This window comes from Tamandua tetradactyla, chromosome 26, assembly GCF_023851605.1.
Source record: "Tamandua tetradactyla isolate mTamTet1 chromosome 26, mTamTet1.pri, whole genome shotgun sequence".
Classification (NCBI taxonomy): Eukaryota; Metazoa; Chordata; class Mammalia; order Pilosa; family Myrmecophagidae; genus Tamandua; species Tamandua tetradactyla.
In genome coordinates this window covers 19,315,590-19,334,291 of record NC_135352.1, presented here as the reverse complement: position 1 = coordinate 19,334,291, position 18,702 = coordinate 19,315,590, and the positions used below count along the sequence as shown (strand labels likewise).

General features: G+C 37.0%; 1 protein-coding gene across 4 annotated transcripts in view; it reads right to left on the bottom strand.

Annotated features, from left to right (window-relative positions):
- The window catches only part of TUSC3 (tumor suppressor candidate 3), a 267,076-nt gene extending 248,997 nt beyond the window's left edge, over positions 1-18,079 (bottom strand). Inside the window, exon 1 of one of the 4 annotated variants that reach the window (XM_077144666.1) lies at positions 17,713-18,079. In XM_077144666.1, the coding sequence (XP_077000781.1) occupies positions 17,713-17,850 (138 nt within the window). In that variant the 5' untranslated portion in view covers positions 17,851-18,079. Of the gene's footprint in view, positions 1-17,425; positions 17,609-17,712 lie in introns of those variants that run through there. The other 3 variants (XM_077144665.1, XM_077144664.1, XM_077144668.1) reach the window with 3 other exon arrangements.
- Between the last annotated feature and the right edge of the window lie 623 nt (positions 18,080-18,702).

Here is an 18,702-nt window from a genome sequence, read left to right as displayed (position 1 = left end):
ATGGTGAACACAGTGAGAGTTTCTCTCTCATCTGGAAAGGCACATGGTGAACACGGTCAGGGTTCCTCTTTCATCTGGAAAGGCGCATGGCAAACATAGCGTCATCTGCTAGCTCCTTCTCCTGGCTTCCTTTCATGAAGCTCCCCAGGAGGCATTTTTCTTCTTCATCTCCATAGGTCACTGGCTGGTGGACGCTGCTTCACATGACTATGTGGTCCTGCTCTGCTCTCTCTGAATTTCTCATTCTCCAAAATGTTTCCTCTTTTACAGGACTTCAGAAACTAATCAAGACCCGCCCAAATAGGTGGAGACATGCCTCTACCTAATCCAGTTTAACAACCAATCTTGATTAAATCACATCTCCAGGGAGATGATCTGATTACAGTTTCAAACATACAATACTGAATAGTGATTAGAAGAAACAGCTGCCTTTAAAAATGGGATTAGGATTAATACATGGCTTTTCTAGGTACACACATCCTTTCAAACCAGCACATCCACTAAATATAAAGAAATCATACACTCAACAACAAAAGGACAAACAACCCAATTATAAAATGGGCAAAAGACATAAATAGACATTCTTTCAAAGAGGAAAAAGACATGGCTAAAAAGTACATGAAAAGATGCTCATCTTTATTAGCTTTTAGGGACATGCAAATCAAAACCACAATGAGATATCATCTCATACCTATAAGAATGATCGCTATTTAACAATCAGGAAACCACAATGTTAGAGAGGATGTGGAGAAAATGGAACACTTATTCACTGCTGGTGGGAATGTAAAATGTAAAAATATACAGCCGCTGTGGAAGACAGTTTGGCAGTTCCTCAGAAAATTAAGTGTCTAGTTACACTATGCCCAGCAATTCCACTACTCACTATATACCCAGAAGATCTGAAAGCAGCGATATGAACAGACATTTGCACACCGATGTTCATTGTGGCATTATGTACAACTACCAAAACATGGAAACGAACCCAAGCATCCATCAATAGATGAGTACATAAACAAAATGTGGTATATGCATGTGATGAAATGTTGTATAGCAGAAGAAAGGAATGAGGTCCTGAGGTATGCAACAGCATGGATGAACTTCAAAGGCATAATGCTGAATGAAATAAGCTAAACACAAAAGGATATGTACGGAATAATATCACTAATATGAGCCACCTAGAAAATATAAATTCAGAGTCTTAAAATGTAGAATATAGGGGACCTAGAGATAAACAGAAGCTAGAGAAGGGGGAGTGGTTACCTAACATGTACAGATTTATTAACAAGGTTGATCTTAAATTTGGGAATGGAGCGATGTGATGGTAGTTTGTTATTGGGATTTTAAGTAACAGTACCTACTGAAGATAACTATGACTGAAAAGGTTGTCTAAAGTCATGTATCTCACCTATCAACACTACAAATAAAATAAGTTCTTGTATGAACTACTTCAAATATGACACTTGCATAAGAGTTAATAACAGAACAGCATATGGGAAAAATTACTTATTGCATGCTATGGACTATATTAAACAGCAATATCTTACTAGTATCACACCAATACTAGGGGTAAATAAATGGGGGGGGAGAAGGAATATGGGGTGTTTTGGGTTTTCTTTTATGTGTGGCTGTGCATATCTGTTATTTTTCTCTTTGGAGCAATGAAAATTGCCTAAAATTGAGAGTGAAGATCACTGTGTAACAAATTAAGGATTCTGTGAGACACTGACTGCATACTTTGGATAGAATATATGGTATATGAATATATCTCAACAAAAACTGCAGCATCAAAAATTAATTAATTAATTAATAAACAAACAAATAAACAGAAAGATACAAATGCTGGAGAAGATGTGGAGTGAGAGGTAAACCTGTTCAATGTTAGCAGGGAAGTAGAATGGTATAGCCCTTCCAGAGGGTAACAGCAGATCAACAGGAGGTTAAACATATGGAATAAAAATAAATAATAGGGGGAACAAATGTTAAAATAAATTCAGTTTGAAATGCTAGTGATCAATGAAAGGGAGGGGTAAGCATAAATTTTTTTTTCTGTTTTTGTTTTATTTCTGTTTCTGAATAGATGCAAATGTTTCAAGAAATGATCAGGATGATGAATATGCAACTATGTGATGATATTGTGAATTACTGATTACATATGCAGAACAGAATGATCAAAACAGGAACGTTTGCATCTGGTGTTTTCTGGTATTCAAAAAAATTAAATTAAAATATTAAAAAAAAAACAGGAGGTTAAATATAGGGTTCACAATAGGATTAGGCAATCCCATTACTAGGAATATATTCAGAAGAGCTGAAAGCAGGGACGTGACTAGACATCTGCACAGTGATGTGTATAGAGTCATTATTCACAATAGTCAATGGATGGAGGTGGCCAAAAGGATCGACTTAAAAGCAGAAGGGCAATCTGTGGTGTATACATATGATGGAATATTAATATGGTGCAGCTACAGAAAGGAATCGCGCCAGTTTGAATCTATTGTGTACCCCCAGAAAAACCTTGTCCTTTAATCCTCAATCAATATTGCTGGATGGTATCTTTGTTATTATTTCCATGGAGATGTGACCCACTCAATTGTGGGTGGTAACTTTTGCTTAGATGGTTTTCATGGAGATGTATTCCATTCAAGGCAGGGTTGCTTACTGGAGCCTTCTAAAAGGGAACCATTTTGGAAAAAGCTACAGAGCCCATACAGCCAGACACTTTCTGAGATGAAGAAGGAAAATGCCCGGGGCGGGGAGGGGGGCTTCATGAAAAAAGAAGTGGGGAGAATGCTAGCAGATCTCGCCATATGCCTTTCCAGCTGAGAGAGAAACCCTGAACATCATTAGCCTTCTCAAACCAAGGTATGTGTGCTGGTTTGAAAGGAAGTATGTCCCCTAGAAAAGCCATGTTTTAGTCAAAATATCATTTCATAAAGGTAGAACAATCTCTATTCAATACTACTGTATGTTTGAAACTGTAATCAGATCATCTCTCTGGATGATGTGATTTAGTCAAGAGTGGTTGTTAAACTGGATTAAGGATGACATGTCTCCACCCATTTGGGCGGGTCTTGATTGGTTTTTTGGAGTCCTATAAAAGAAGAAATATTTTGGAGAATGAGAGATTCAGAGAGAGCAACACTACAAAGCAGAGAGTTCACCAGCCAGCGACCTCTGGAGATGAAAAAGGAAAACTCCTCCCAGGGAGTTTCATGAGACTGGAAGCCAGGAGAGGAAGCTAGCAGATGATGCCGTGTTCGCCAAGTGCCCTTCCAGATGAGAGAGAAGCCCTGACTGTGTTCACCATGTGCTCTTCCACTTGAAAGAGAAACCCTGAACTTCATTGGCCTTCTAGAACCAAGGTATCTTTCCCTGGATGGATGCTTTTGACTGGACATTTCTACAGACTTGTTTTAATTGGACATTTTCTCGGCCTTAGAACTGTAAACTAGCAACTTATTAAATTCCCCTTGTTAAAAGCCATTCTGTTTCTGGTATATTGCATTCCAGCAGCTAGCAAACTAAAACAGTATGCCTTAGATTGGACATTTTTATAGGCGTGCATTAATTTGGACATTTTCATGGTCTTAAACTAAAAACTTGCAACTTAATAAATTCCCCTTTTTAAAAGCTGTTCCATTTCTGGTATATCGCATTCCTGCACCTTTGCAAACTCAGAAGTCGTGAGGCATGCAACAGGGTGAATGAACTTTGAAGACATCAGGTTGAACAAAATAAGCCAGAAACAGAGGGACAAATATTGTATGGGCGCATTTAGGAAATGTCTATAAGAGAACTAAGGTCCAGATTATAAATTCTTACAACAGTCATACTTATTATATAACTATTATTTCTAAATTCTGAGATGCTGTGCTCTGTGTATATAACTTGGTAGTTTCTACAGGTACCCATGTGACACCTAAAACTCAGAGTTGGAGTTCTATAGCTCTGAAATTTAGCATTACTCCATACAGCAAGTTGAAGAAGGTGAAAAAGAAATCAGGCTTCAATTAGAGATATGAAGTTGACCTGGATGGGACTAAGGTAAATCAGAACACAGGGTAAAGGATGATACTGTATGTATTTTAAAACTTCAACTTCCATATAAGACCAAAAGAAGAGATGTTTATTCTGTTCAAACTTTAAATTTTCCACAGTACACTATCTAACTTAACCTGTCTGGCCAGTTTATTTAAGCTATCTAATTTCATGAAGCCTAGAATAGGGAATGAGATCTGATGACACTGTAATAGTATGATACAGTCTGGAATATTTTGACCAGATAATAAAATATGTCCCTTGAGGGTCTAGAGAAAAAATGTGGAAGTATTAAACTTTCCCACCTGGGGGAAATTCCTGATATTCTCTCAAGCACTGGGGTCTCCCTATTTAATAATCCAGACCTTGACGTTGAGGCTGGCCCTTATGAAACTTATTTCTGTAATGGTAAGCTAAGCCTACATACAAGAATCGCCCCCAAGGGAACCTATTTTGTTGCTCAGATGTGGTCTCAGAGTCTCTAAGCCAAACTCTGCAAATAAACTCATCACCATCCCTCCCTACATGGGTCAGGACTTTCAGGGAGGTAAGCTCCCTGGCAACATGGGAGATGACTCCCAGGGATGAGTCACGGAATTAAGAATGTCTGCTTGACCAAAACAGAGAAAAGAAACATTAACAAAATAACGTTTCAAGGATTAAGAGATTTCAGAGTTGAAAGCCCATTCTGGAGGTTACTCTTATGCAAGCTTCAGCCAGATATTACAAATTGCCATAGTATGCCAAGTTCCAATCAGCAGTATTCCCGAAAGCCCTAAAGAATACCCAGAATTCTATCTAAGACACTATAAAAGTTTTACTTAGAAAGTTTATTTTTCAGAAACTTAAACCCCCAAGATAGTTCCTATACCAGATAAGCCCTGAAACTCAGAGGTATCAGTCTCTCCCAGAACATCAACCGTTGCATTCCCCCAGGCCATAATGTCAACACGAAGTTAGAAACATGAAGAAGTTAGAAAGGTCATTACCCAAATATCCCTGAAGACTGAGAGAATGATCAATTAAGAGGGAAGAGTTATAACAGAGACCTTAGGATTTAACAAAGGATTATGACTACTGAATCATTATGCAGATATTTCTTTTTAGTACGTCATGTATTAGAAGAGCCAGAAGGAAATAACTGAAATTGTGGAACTGTAACCCATACAATATTTTGAAATTTGCTCTATAATTAATTGTTAAACTGCACTTTGAAATTTATCATTTTTCTGTAAAATGTTATATTTCACAATAAAAAAAGTTTAAGAACAAAACTTCTTAAAAAAAAAAAAGAGGATGCTAGATGTAAGGGAGAAAGAATGTTTGAAAGTACCAAGCAGAGAGGTTCAATATGACAGGAGCACAGAGTTTTGATAGATCTATAGTTGCAGCAAGGGATGGCAAAAATGTTACAAGTTATAACCTGTTATATAGGTTATATATAACCTGTTATAAAGGTCATCATATGAAGGACCTAAGAAGCCCTGGTAAAGGTCTTCGAAGTTTATTCGAAAAGACAAGGGGAAGCTACTGAAAAGTGTTAAACAAGATCAAATTTAAAATCAGATTTTCATTTCAGATAAATTACTCTGGATTGATCTTTTAAATGACAGCCTTATAGAAAAAAAATCACATTAAATAAAATTCACCTTTTTAAATGTACAATTCAGTGGTTTTCAGTTGATTCAGAGTTGTGCAACCATAACCAATATCTAATTCCAGAGCATTTTCATCACTGGACAAAGAAAATTTGTGCTCATTAACAGTCTCCATTCTTCCTATCTCCCATCCTCTGGCAACCACTAATCTTTTCTATGCATACGTCTATTCTGGATATTTTACATAATAATATGTTACCATTTGTGCTTTATTTTTTTCACTGAGCATGTGTTTCTGGGGTTGATTCATATTGGACCATGTATCAGCACTTCATTTCTTTTTATGGCTGCATGGATTCCATTGCATATATTTAAAAAAAAAAAAACAGACAACATACAGCAAATGTAACTGAGGTATTCCTTATTATGCATTTCTTTTTTGAGCTAATAGTTTTTAAGGCATATATTAAATTTATTCCCAATCTTTGCCCCACAGTCTTTGGTTTACATAACATTTAAATAGAGAGTTTCAGTTCATACAAGAAAAAACAAATTTCTTTCAGTAAAAGGAACAGAAAATTCACTTCCTAGCACACACAAACATACATAGACTTCTAAAGCTTTCCACTGGTATTTAAGGATCAGGGAGGCCAAATACACCTAAATGTCACTCAATTGATATTTAATATCTAATTCACAAGTTCTGGTCATGTAGGTAGGTAATTCTTAAGTTATTAAAACAAAATAGGAAAAGGCCTTAAGAATAAGGCTGTAAATTTACAAACTGTACAGTCTTGGGCATTCACTTACTACAATAAGACCTCCCTTGGTAGAATACTTACAGATATTAAAAAAAAAAAACCACAATACACAATTTGAAATGTATCAAACAATAAGGAAGGTTATTAATTCATATGACAAGCCTCCAGCTATAGTAATTATAAGGTTATGTCATGTCAGCAAGGACCCATACTTTTCACATTTTTATACTCTGCCATTCTGAGCATATATACTGGTTTTGCTGTCAGGCCTGTACTTTCACAATTATAAGATAGCTTGCTTCAGTAACTCAAGCATCAGATTCTCATACACATATCTAGCAAGAGGGAGAACCTCCCTTCTTTGTGTGCTTTATGAAGGAGGAGGAAACTTTCATCAAAGTCCCACGAATTGTGTCATACACTTTATTTCTAAACCAATAACCTGCAAGGTACTAAAATAACTCTGATGATCTCTGAATGATAAAAATGTGTTTCTTGGCACTGAATGAAGCTGCATGTGAGGTATAGGTTTTTTGTTTTTTTTTTTCTTTCTATTATTGTTTTAATTCTTATTCTGTTGTCTTATTTCTTTTTCTTAATCGATGCAAATGTACTAAGAAATGATGAATATGCAACTATGTGATGTTATTAAGAATTACTGATTGTACATGTAGAATGGAATGATTTCTAATTGTTTTGTTAATTCTTTTTTTAATTAATAAAAAAAAAAAGAGTAGAAAAAAAAATGTGTTTCTTGGGGCTTAGAAGACTCTAAGCTTCTCCCAATACTTACACCAAATCACGGGTACTGTTAGCAAAGACAAAAGTTAGACAAACTAAACTATCTGCCACAAACACCCTGCAAAGGTGTTGTAAAGATTATATATAATCTAAGTGAAATGCATAGCATTCTATCAACTATATCGTTACTTCTTTCTTTTTTTCATTTTCTGATATAATTTAGCCTTAGTTCCAACCTGCAAGTTTAAGTTCTGTAAATGATACTAACTTATCTAATTCAATTTAATATTTACTCAGAATTATAACCAGATTCCACAATTTATAATCAATTTTGGATATTAAATTTTACAACAAAACTCACATAAACTAACTTGTCAATAATTTGCTCCCGTTTGCAAGCAGAGATTTTGAACCAAAATATTTTGAAAAGTTCAGTCAAATCATACTTACAACATTAAGGGATCTCTAAAATATATATTTCTAAAGTAAAGAAAAACATTTCTTCAGTAAAATAAATTCCAACAATTTATTTAACTTGTACTCAAGTGCACCTTTCAATTAAAGGTACTTGAGTTCTTGTGGAAACATGCAAGGGAAGGGAAATTTCTTTTTATCTTGAAATATCAATCCAGATACTTATGATTATCTGAACAACTAAAACCTTAATAACAACGAACATGACAGTAAAAAAGTTCTCTTCATTCTTAACTTTTTCAGTTAATTAATGACTTCAGAATGACATTCTATGTTAACTCTTTTATCATAAATTTCAAAAAACACTAAAAGCTCACTGTGTTGAACTTTTCTTCTTCTGGGGCTGAACAGAAATTGAGACAGACATGCAGGCAGGCACACAGACTGACAGAGAAATATCAATTATTACAAAAAAATACGTTATCTTCTGAATAAAATGTCTGAAGCTTTAAAATTCAAATTAAATAGTTAATTTTGTTTTATATATTTATAATATAAGGAATCCTATTTTTATAAAATACTCTCCTTAAATTTATGTACAAGATAAAGAATAAGAGCTACAAAGATTATCATACCCATGATTACATTAAAATTAGCTGTAGGATGTTAAAATTTGTTCCACATAAATTAGTATTGTTAATAGCATTAAGAATATAGATGGAACAGACGGGCAAAGGGAAAGATTGAGAGTTCCCATTTACATATGCTCACTTTTGAGATGCTGCCAAAATATTGCCCAATAGATAGATAAAAATAAAAACTGGATGAAGGCCCACTGTGATCAAAATGGTAAGATACTCAGGGCTCCATCCCCCCCACAGAAGCTTTGAAGAACCAGCAAGAACTAGCAGAAACATCTTTCTCAAATCTCCAGAAAACAGTTAAAAGACTGTAGTAACAAGGTGAACACCAAATAAAGAAAAAGATTTCTTAAAAGCGGTAGGATCTGTTGGTGCCCTGGCCGGTTCCTCCCCAGTCTCTCACCAACTCGGTAAGAAATAGAGCAATGCTCCCAGTGCAGATCCCTAGTCCCAGTTCCAGCAGAGTAAACTTATATACTGGGAACAAATATGTCTGACCCAATATGCAGAAGTGGCCTGAAGGACTCACCATCCCACACTTGCACAGTGTGTAGAAGGTAGTGCACAGAACCCTCCTACAGAACTCTGTGGGAGAGCAGTAAAGTAGTGCTACCTGAAGCAAGGGATTGCAAACTGTAGGACATGCAGTGCAGTGCCCAGGACCATGACGAAACCGGGGACCCCCTGGAAACAGATAAATGGGGGAATACCTAGGCTCACTCATGCATGCCCAAGACTACACAGAAAAGGTTACATAAAGGATCAGGGAAGTCCCTATACTTTGGACTGGAACTATTCTCTAAATCTGCAAAGAAGGGAAAGGTGTTTTCTTTTTTTTTTTTCCTTCCTTTTTTTTTCTCCTCACTTTCAAGGAAAAGTCTGTTATAATATCAGATAAATATAATACCTGGATAAAAGCTTAAGGAATAGATGCCTCAGAGTACAAATTCCAAAAATAAGACATTGAAATATCAAAATGTCCAGCTTTCAACACCAGGTGCCAAAAACTACAAAGAAACTGGAGTGATGACCCAGGCAAATGAGATTAAAAAACCTGGGACATACCAAACAAAGACCATAAAAGAAATAACCTTAAATATGCTCAAAGAGATCAAAGAAAACATGAAAAAAGAACTAAATGATAAATTAACACAAAGAGAATATCAACAGAGAGATGGAAACAATGAAAAGAAACTAAACAGAGCTAAAGACCATAGTAACAGAAACTGAAAATTCCCTATGAGGATTCAAAAGACTGGAGCTTGCAGAAGAAAATATCCATGAACTTGAGGATAAGACAATTAAATTCATTTAGTACGAGATGCAGAAAGAAGAAAGAATGAAGAAAAGTGAGTAGAGCCTAAGAAATCTGGAGGATACCATCAAGTTTACCAATACATACATACTGAAGAAAGAGAAAGGAGCAGAAGAAATACTTAAAGAAATAATGGCTGAAAATTTCTCAAATTTAATGAAAGACATGAATATATAACACCCAAGACACTTAATGAACTCTAAACAGAGTAAATCCAAATAGACTCATGTCATGGCACATTATAATCAATTTGTCAAACATCAAAGATAAAGAGAGCATTCTGAAAGCTGCAAAAGAGAAGCAATAAATTATGTACAAGGGAGCCTCAATAAGATTAATTCTAATGTCTAATCAGAAACCATGTAGGCAAGAAGGCAGTGGGATGACACATTTAAAGCGCTGAAAGCAAAAAAATTTCCAATAAAGAGCTCTATACTCAGCTCAATTGTCTTTCAAAAATGAGGGGAGAGAATAAAACATTACAAGTTAAACAAAAATTAAGCGATTTCATCACCACTTGACCGGTCTTATAAGGAACACTAAAGAAAGTTCAACAGGTTAAAAGGAAAGGACAGTGAACCCCATTATAAATGATGGACTATAGCAAATAGTACAATTACTGAAACTTTCTTTCACCAGTTGTAACAAATGTACTACACTAATGTAGGGTGCTAATGACAGGGTGGTATATGGGAACTCTTTATTTTATGCATAATTTTCCTATGAATTTACAACTTCTTTAATTAAAAAAAGGATAACAAGATAATAGATCAAAACTGCATGAAGAAAAAAAGATCTGTGAAGGTTACAAGGATAAATATTGTGCTGGTTTGAAAGGAAGTATGCCCCCTAAGAAAAGCCATGTTTTAATATAAATCCCATTTCATAAAGGTAGAATAATCTCTATTCAATACTGTATGTTTGAAACTGTAATGAGATCATTTCCTTGCTTGATGGGATTTAGTCAAGAGTGGTTGTTAAACTGGATTAAGGGACGACATGTCTCCACCCATTTGGGTGGGTCTTGATTGGTTTATTGGAGTCCTATAAAAGAGGAAATATTTTGGAGAATGAGAGATTCAGAGAGAGCAGAACGATGTAGCCATGAGATGCAGAGAGTTCACGAGCCAGCAACCTTTGGAGATGAAGAAGGAAAATGCCTCCTGGGGAGCTTCATGAAACCAGAAGCCAGGAGAGAAAACTAGCAGATGACGACGCCATGTTCACCATGTGCCCTTCCAGCCAAGAGAGAAGCCCTGACTGTATTCACCATGTACCTTCTCACTTGAGAGAGAAACCCTGAACTTCATCAGCCTTCTTGAACCAAAGTATCTTTCCCTGGATGCCTTTGATTGGACATTTCTTTAGACTTGTTTTAATTGGGACATTTTCTCAGCTTTAGAGCTGTAAACTAGCAACTCATTAAATTCCCCTTTTTAGAAGCCATTCTGTTTCTGGTATATTGCATTCCGGCAGCTAGCAAACTAGAACAAATATAAATGCAAGCACTTTGGTATCTTTGCTTTGTAACTCTACTTTTTACTAGCTATAGAATCTAAAATGCAAATGCATAAAATTTAATGATAAAACAGTGGTTTTCACTTCATAATGTACAAACATGTAATTTCTGAAAAGAAATATAATAAAGGTTGAGGGACAGGATGGAATAGGAACATAGTTTGTGCATATTCTTGAAGTTGGCATGAAAACAAATGAAACTATTATAATTTAGGATATTAAATTTAAACTCCAAGATAACTACAAAGAATATGAAAGCTCATAGAGATAGAAATATATGAGTACAGATTGCCAGGACGAGGGGCAGGTGGAATGGAGCGTTAATACATAATGGAGTAGGGTTTCTATTTGGGGAGATGGGAAAGTTGAAGTAATAGAAGGTAGTGAGGGTATCAGTGGGACAATGAGATTAGTTCCACTGAATTGTATGCTTGGGAGTGGTTGAGAGGGGAAAGTTTATGTTGTATATGTTTCCACAATCAAAAAAAAAAAAGAGAAGAGGAAGAAAAGCAACTAAAGAGATGATGACAGGGAGTGCAAGGGTAGATCAGGTGTAGAATTACCGCTTGCCTGCAGGAAACCCAGGTTTGATTCCCGGCCCACGTACTTCCCCAAAACAAAAGAAACAAGCAAACAAACAAAAATTCAACAAATGGTGCTACAATAACAGGGTACTCATACGGAAAAAGAACGAAATGTGATCTCCCACCATACAGCACACACACAAAAAAAGACAATGACAATTATAGGCAATGCATGATCCCGGGTGGGATCTACTAAAGGAGGAGAGGAGCCTTAAAAGGATATTATTAAGACATGAAAAAACTGAAATGTAGATTGAAAGCTTTTCATCAATGTAAAATGTCTTGAACTTGTTAATTACATTTCAGGTGGTTACATAAGTGAAAAATCTTGTTCTTGGGATATGATCATGGCAGTATTAAGTGTTCAAGGATCATGATGTATAAAACCTATATTCAAGTGTCCAGAAAATGTAGATAGATAGACAGACAGATAGGTAGGTCTTACAGCAAATATGGCAAAAAACGTTAAAATTGGTGGATCTGGTTACCTAGGTTGTGAAAGGCAGGGGACAGGAATATATCAGATTTCTCTGTATGGGATTTGTATAATTTTTGTAAGTGTCCTATAAGTTTGAAAGTATTTCAACATAGGGCGGGCCACAGTGGCTCAGCAGGCAGGAAGGCTTGCCTGCAATGCCAGAGGACCCGGGTTCGATTCCCGGTGCCTGCTCATGTTAAAAAAAAATAAAAAAATAAAAAATTTCAACATAAAAAGTTAAAAAAAAAAAACTGGATGGAAACTGACAGAAATATCACCTGTTTCACTGTCTCTCTCTCATACATATATACATACACACACATACCTGCACACACACACACACAAGATATATACTGTAGTCATCTCCCTATTTTCTAGCAAGGAAACACAGTTGTTTCTATACATAACCAAAGGGAAGTTTCCTATCTTGATTAGAATGATGTTCAAAGAGGGGTTTTTATAGAAAGAAGCAGTCATGATGAAGTCAGATAAGCCAAATCAACTCAAGACCACTGAGGTAACAAAATCAGTAATGGGTATACATATCATATTGATATTCAAAATCACTAAATTCTTAGGGCTAAAGAGAGAGAGAATAAAAAAGTAAAATGTGGCAAAATAACAGTTGATGAATCTGGGTCCCAGTATGGCTCAGATTCTGCTCTTTTCCTTTCTCTGTGTCTTAACACGCAGAACAGAGCACATTTACAGGACCGAAGATGCTACTGGTAAATGGATCAGGAGGAAAGCATCCTGAAAATATTCTCTTTTGAAAAGTTACTACTCTTACTTGCAAGATCATTCTTCATGGATTTCTACACATTTTGTAAGGTGAAGCACTGACTGCCTTTGTTGTGGACCACCTTTTCTTGGATGCTTGGAGAGTATACAACTTTGGAAGGCAAAATGCGCCCTTCCAGAAGTGGCTAGTGGTAAGTACCCAAAACTGCTGCGCTGTGTTCCAGTAGCCTAGATTCTTGAAGACAACTGTATAAAGATATAACGTTTACAATGTGTGTGATTGTGAGAATCTTGTGTCTGATGCCCCTTATATCAAGGGTATAGACAGATGAGTAAAAACTATGGATTAAAAATAAAAAAATAAATAATGGGGGGGGCGGGCCACGGTGGTTCAGCAGGCAGAGTTCTCGCCTGCCATGTCGGAGAGCCCGGTGCCTGTCCATGCAAAAATAAATAAATAAATAAATAACAGGGGGACAAAGGGTAAAATAAATTGGTAGATGGAAACACTAGTTGTCAACGAAAGGGGGGGTGAGGGGTATAGTATGTACGAGTTTTTTCTTTTTTCTTTTTATATCTTTTGCTGGAGTGATGCAAATGTTAAAAAAATTATCATGGTGATGAATATACAACTATGTGATGATATTGTGAGCCACTAATGGAACATCACGTATAGAATGTTTTTATGTCAAGAATATATGTTTATTTAAGTTTTTACAATAAAAACTTTTTAAAAAAAAACGTGCCCTTCCAAAACAAAAGGCAAGTTCGTATACTTCCCAGTTTTATAAAGATAATGTCTCCCACCACGGTAAAAGTCAGAGAAGATTATCGTACATTATGATGATTAAGTTCATGTGTTAATCTGGCAAGGTTACTGTGTCCAGTTGTCTGGTTAAGCAAGCACTGGCTTGATCGTAACTGTGAGAATATTTCAGGGATTTAAAGCATTATCAGCTGATCACAGGTGTGGCTATTATATCTAAAATTAACAAAGGAGACTGCATTCAGCAATGAGAGCAATCTTATCCAATCAACTGAAGGCCTTAAAAGGAGAACTAATGATTTCTGCAGTTAGAAAGAATTTCTAACTACTACAGTCACCCAGTTTTTCTCGGGGAATTCATGGAAATATTCATTGGACATCCCAGCTTAAGGACTACCCTACAGAATTCGGACTTGCCCACTTACCCACAATTATGTAAGTCAATTCCTATAAGTCTCTCTCACACACACACACATATCCTACTGGATACGTTAGGAAAACTAATCCACACATTATAAAAGATGATTTGGGTTCCCTAAGCTCAAGATTCCTATCGTGTTATGGAACTTACTACGTGCAGGCATCATCTGGCTTTCTTCATGTTGCCCTGTGGAAGTGAATCTCAAGAAGCAAGCATAAATGGTGATTCTGACAATTCTATTGCTGCAAGTAATAAACTATCTTTTGCCTCTAGCCCAGGAGTCTCTTGTCCTCTGTCATCATCTGTGAAATGGCAGCAGACTAACATCTTCAGTTCTTGACGAGTAGCTCTGGCCACTCTAGGTAAACCTATCATTTCTGATCATACTACAAGGGAATATCATTCACATCTAACCAAGATGAGAAAAAAAGCATGCTATCAGCATAATCTATGCATATAGGTATACATATCAACGTATAACTACTATGCATTTCTTAAAGTGATGCTGTTTGCAAACCTTTTCTCCTACTTAAGTTCTGTACTTGATGTAAAGATCCATTGCCTACATCCATCCTCTCCCTTTTTATCATTTGCTAAGATAGCAAACTCTCTATTTCATGCCTAGATCACTAAAAATAATTGGATATATACATCTTAGTATAAAATATGCTTAAAACCATTAATGACATAGGTAATTATATCAGAGGCAATTGAATTATGTTTCCTTTAGGCAAACATAGTACTTCTCTCTAAAAAAACGTATTTATGAGCTACTCTATTTTCCCCCAATTATGCATATTTATTGTTACCTATTCTATCTGCCACAGCCTATTAGCTAATCATTTTCTTTGTAAGTAGATTTAATTATCACAACAGCCGTTTTTGATAATGGGGAAGCCTTTAAGGTTACTGGTCATCATTATAGAATTTGAGCTTTTTACATTACCAGTAGAGGTCATTATAAATTAAGATAATTCTAAACAAAACTGATTAACAAGTATCAATGATTTAAGAGAGAAGCCACCAAAAATAAAGGAAACACATGATGAGCTACTACCAAGAAGCCAAAGTCTCCCTCAAATGTACCTCACTTAACATGGGAATTCAAAAATTAGTTCTTAATGGGGGTATTCAATGCAATTAAGGAAAGTGATTAAAAAATCCTGCCAATTTTCTTTGCCTATTCATTTACCTATTTCTCTTGACTATATTCTAAAGAGACTACAACAAAACTAATTTTTTAGTTAATGAATGAAATTGTCTTCATGAAGGAGTATGTGTGTATCTAAATACGTATATACATATATATGTACACACACACATATCCACAGAATAGCACCAATTCTTCCATGATGCCAAAAACCCTCATTGGAAACAACATAAAAGAGTTGGAATTGTCAGTGTTTCATTATAAACTAAGTAACAGAAAATTTATTCCAGTAATCATGAAACTTACTACTATTATAAAGTCAGTTTATTTAGCCTGAAAAAAAAATTAGAAAAAAATTCATACCACATTTTGGGATTTCATCATATTGCATAAATGAGGACTACACTATTATGTAGGTGCCAATTATTGGGCATGTATGATAGTCTAGGCTCTGCACTAGGCAATTTATATTCAGGGTCTTATTTAAACCCAAAGCTCCTGAGATGTAACTACTATTTCTGTATTTTCAACCACGTGAAGATACAGTGATTTGCCCAATGTCATACAGTTAAACAGGGACTAAGCTGTAATTGGATCATCTGTGTGCCCTGAAAAGCCTATGGTAGTAACTATTTGTACCCATAACTATGAATTCCTTAAAAGCATTTCTGATTCTAGGCTCAACTTAAGACTAAATTTGGCTTCCTCTGGAGGAAAGAATATACTCTTCATATCAAATCAGCTGCCTGGTACATGTGCCACTAATATTTATTGGGGTAAATTAGCTCCAAATGCTCTACTTTCTGATACAATGATAGGCATCATGTTCAAAGAAAGAAATCATAGGTGGTCAAACAACTCTTGAATAATTCCTACATTTTCAATATAAAACTTTTTTTTCAGCACTGAAAGAAATCAGTTTTTGAACTGAGTAGCAGATACAGAACGGGCCTACATTTCATAGGTATACATGCTCAGTGAGTAAAGTGGCAAAACCTCAACTACTGAAATTATTTTACTCTTCTTTTCCTTAAGTAATAGTTGAGTATAGGGCATTAACAGTATATACTATAATTAGGCTCTACCATTTAAGAGAAATAAAAGTAGTTTTGGCAGACATCTTTTTTAGTTCTCGAATTTTTTATTTTCAAGATCTTTTATATAAACATGTTTTAATAGACGAGGATAGTATTAAAATTTATACTTAATTAAATGGAATTAGCAAGCATTTGCATGTGATAAAGTAATCTTACAATTGGAGATGCCATGAACACGTACACTTTTTAGACTATTATTTCTTTCAAATGAAAGTGAGGTTATAGTGATCTTTCTAAAAAATAAACTATCATTTTTTATTGCCCTCTGCTCTGGTAAACCACAAAAAGCTGTTCACTTTTCAGTCTCCAGTTTTCTCCTGAAAAACTATGAAATCTAAAATTCTTGGTAGATGGCATATAAATACAAAGCGTGAGGAAGTATATATTTAATTTTTATTTGTAAGCATAATTTTAATTTAACAGAAATCCTTCACTAAACCTCTCACTAGAACTTTACCAAGAACTCTGTAAGCCCTGCTTTCATGATAAAACAAAACAATGCAAAAGGAAAAATCAGTTAATATTTCATGCCGGCTGTTTCAGGAGAAGAATATAGAGAAAGAAAATCAGACTTACTTTGCATGTAAAGCTTTTTTCCCCTTTCACTCTCTCTTCCCAAAAACTGAGATAAGGTTTTAATCCTAATTCAGATTTGAACCACGAGTGGGGAATAACTTTACTGGGAAAAACCATCTTTAATTATAAAAGCAGAGGACTCTTACAGAAGTGAGTCACAATTAGAAACTTTAGCCACAGCTCCATAATATATGACTTTTTTGTTCTTCCTGCTGGATCAACCATCCATGGTAATGATGAATAACTGAAATTCACAAATAACTTTATAACTGCTTTTAAAGTCAGTTACTTCGAACCTCGCCATCATCAACGTTATCAGTGGACTAAGCCTGAAATGAGGTTATTAGAACTTCACAAACGAATGTGCGTCACTTATATTTTCACAATTATACGAGTTCGACCTAAAGAAAAAAAACATACAGCCTTAAAAGCGCATAATTAAGAATACAGAATACCTTAACACACAACTCAATAGTCTCATCCCTCTAGAAAAGGATAACGAGGGGGCAGAGTCATAAACATATGTGACAAATAGGTACTGAAGGTTTACGAGTACTTCTAGAGGGTATTTTCACATCCAACACACCTCTTTTAGTGACAAAAGATGCCTAAAGCTCGGTGTCCAGCTGAAGAGCGCCCCAGGTATAAAATGTGTGAGTGTTTTTTCTTCTTTCTTTCTTTTTAAGAAAGCACTGGGCTAACCCCACATTCTAGGTGGGAGGACAACCCCGCAAGGCTAGGCCAGGGCTGCGAGCCCCCAAGGCCTCCTACGCCGCGCCCCCCGGCTGCCTAGCAACGCCCGGAGCCGCTTAGCGCTAAGGCCTGCCCGGCCGCCCAGGCCGTTAGGGGTTGGGCCAAGACGCTTTTTCCTACCTCTTTTTTCTTCTGTCCTCCCCCGAGCTGTATACACAGCAGCAGCAGGAAGAGTAGGAAGGGGAAGCTCCCGGTGGGCAGGTACCACAGCCGCCGCCCCGTCTGCCTCCGGCGTGAAGGAGCGCCCCTGGCCCCCATCGCCGCAGGGCAGTGTCTCCTCCACGCGCGGTAACCGTGTGCGCCCAGCTCCTACCGGCGCCGCACACCTGTCGGGCACGCCGCCGAGAGCCCCCTGGCTGGGCCCTCGGCCGGATGGCAGCGGCGTCTCCACAGGCTCCGACACCGGCCAAGGACGCGGAAGAGGAGACTGACAGAGCATCCGGTTCACCCGCAGAGGGAACCTGCATGGGCCCCGGGATGGAGCAGGAAGTGGGCGGGGCCAGGGGGCCGGGCCTCCGTGCGCGCAGCGCGCGCCTGTCCCGCGGTTTCTAGGAGACTCACGCCCGGAGCTCAGCGGTCCTCTCGCTGGTGGATCTTAGTGGCAGTCTGTCCTGCCACTTTTACAGACGGTGGGTCCTAGGAATTTTCGAGGCTCCTGTTATTCCTACGCTCTGCCTGGAGCCTTGGATGCCCTTAATTCCGTTCTTGAAGGCTAGGGAGAGCTTTTTGGAATAAGTAAGGAGATGTTTCCTCTGGGCACCGGTAGTCCTCGTTCTCATTGGGACATTTATAGGGACACAGTTGCGTCTCACACGTGAGCCCTCCAAAGGGCTCTTACATTTACTTCAAAGCCCCTGGATGCAGAACCTGACCGCTTTTCCTTCCAGCCCCACTGGCGGGCGTGAGGAACCCACCCGGATACCACTTAGTTCAAGCTTTCATTCATTTAGGACACCGAAGTGCAGAGCACCTCTAAAGCAAAAAATCAACAAGATTAACTGTATTCTATTCTCTGAAACTCCACATTTTAAGAGTTTCAATTGAACTGCTCATTGAACATTCGTTATGGGTCACATACTACTTACTACTTCACTACTTCCACTACTTCAC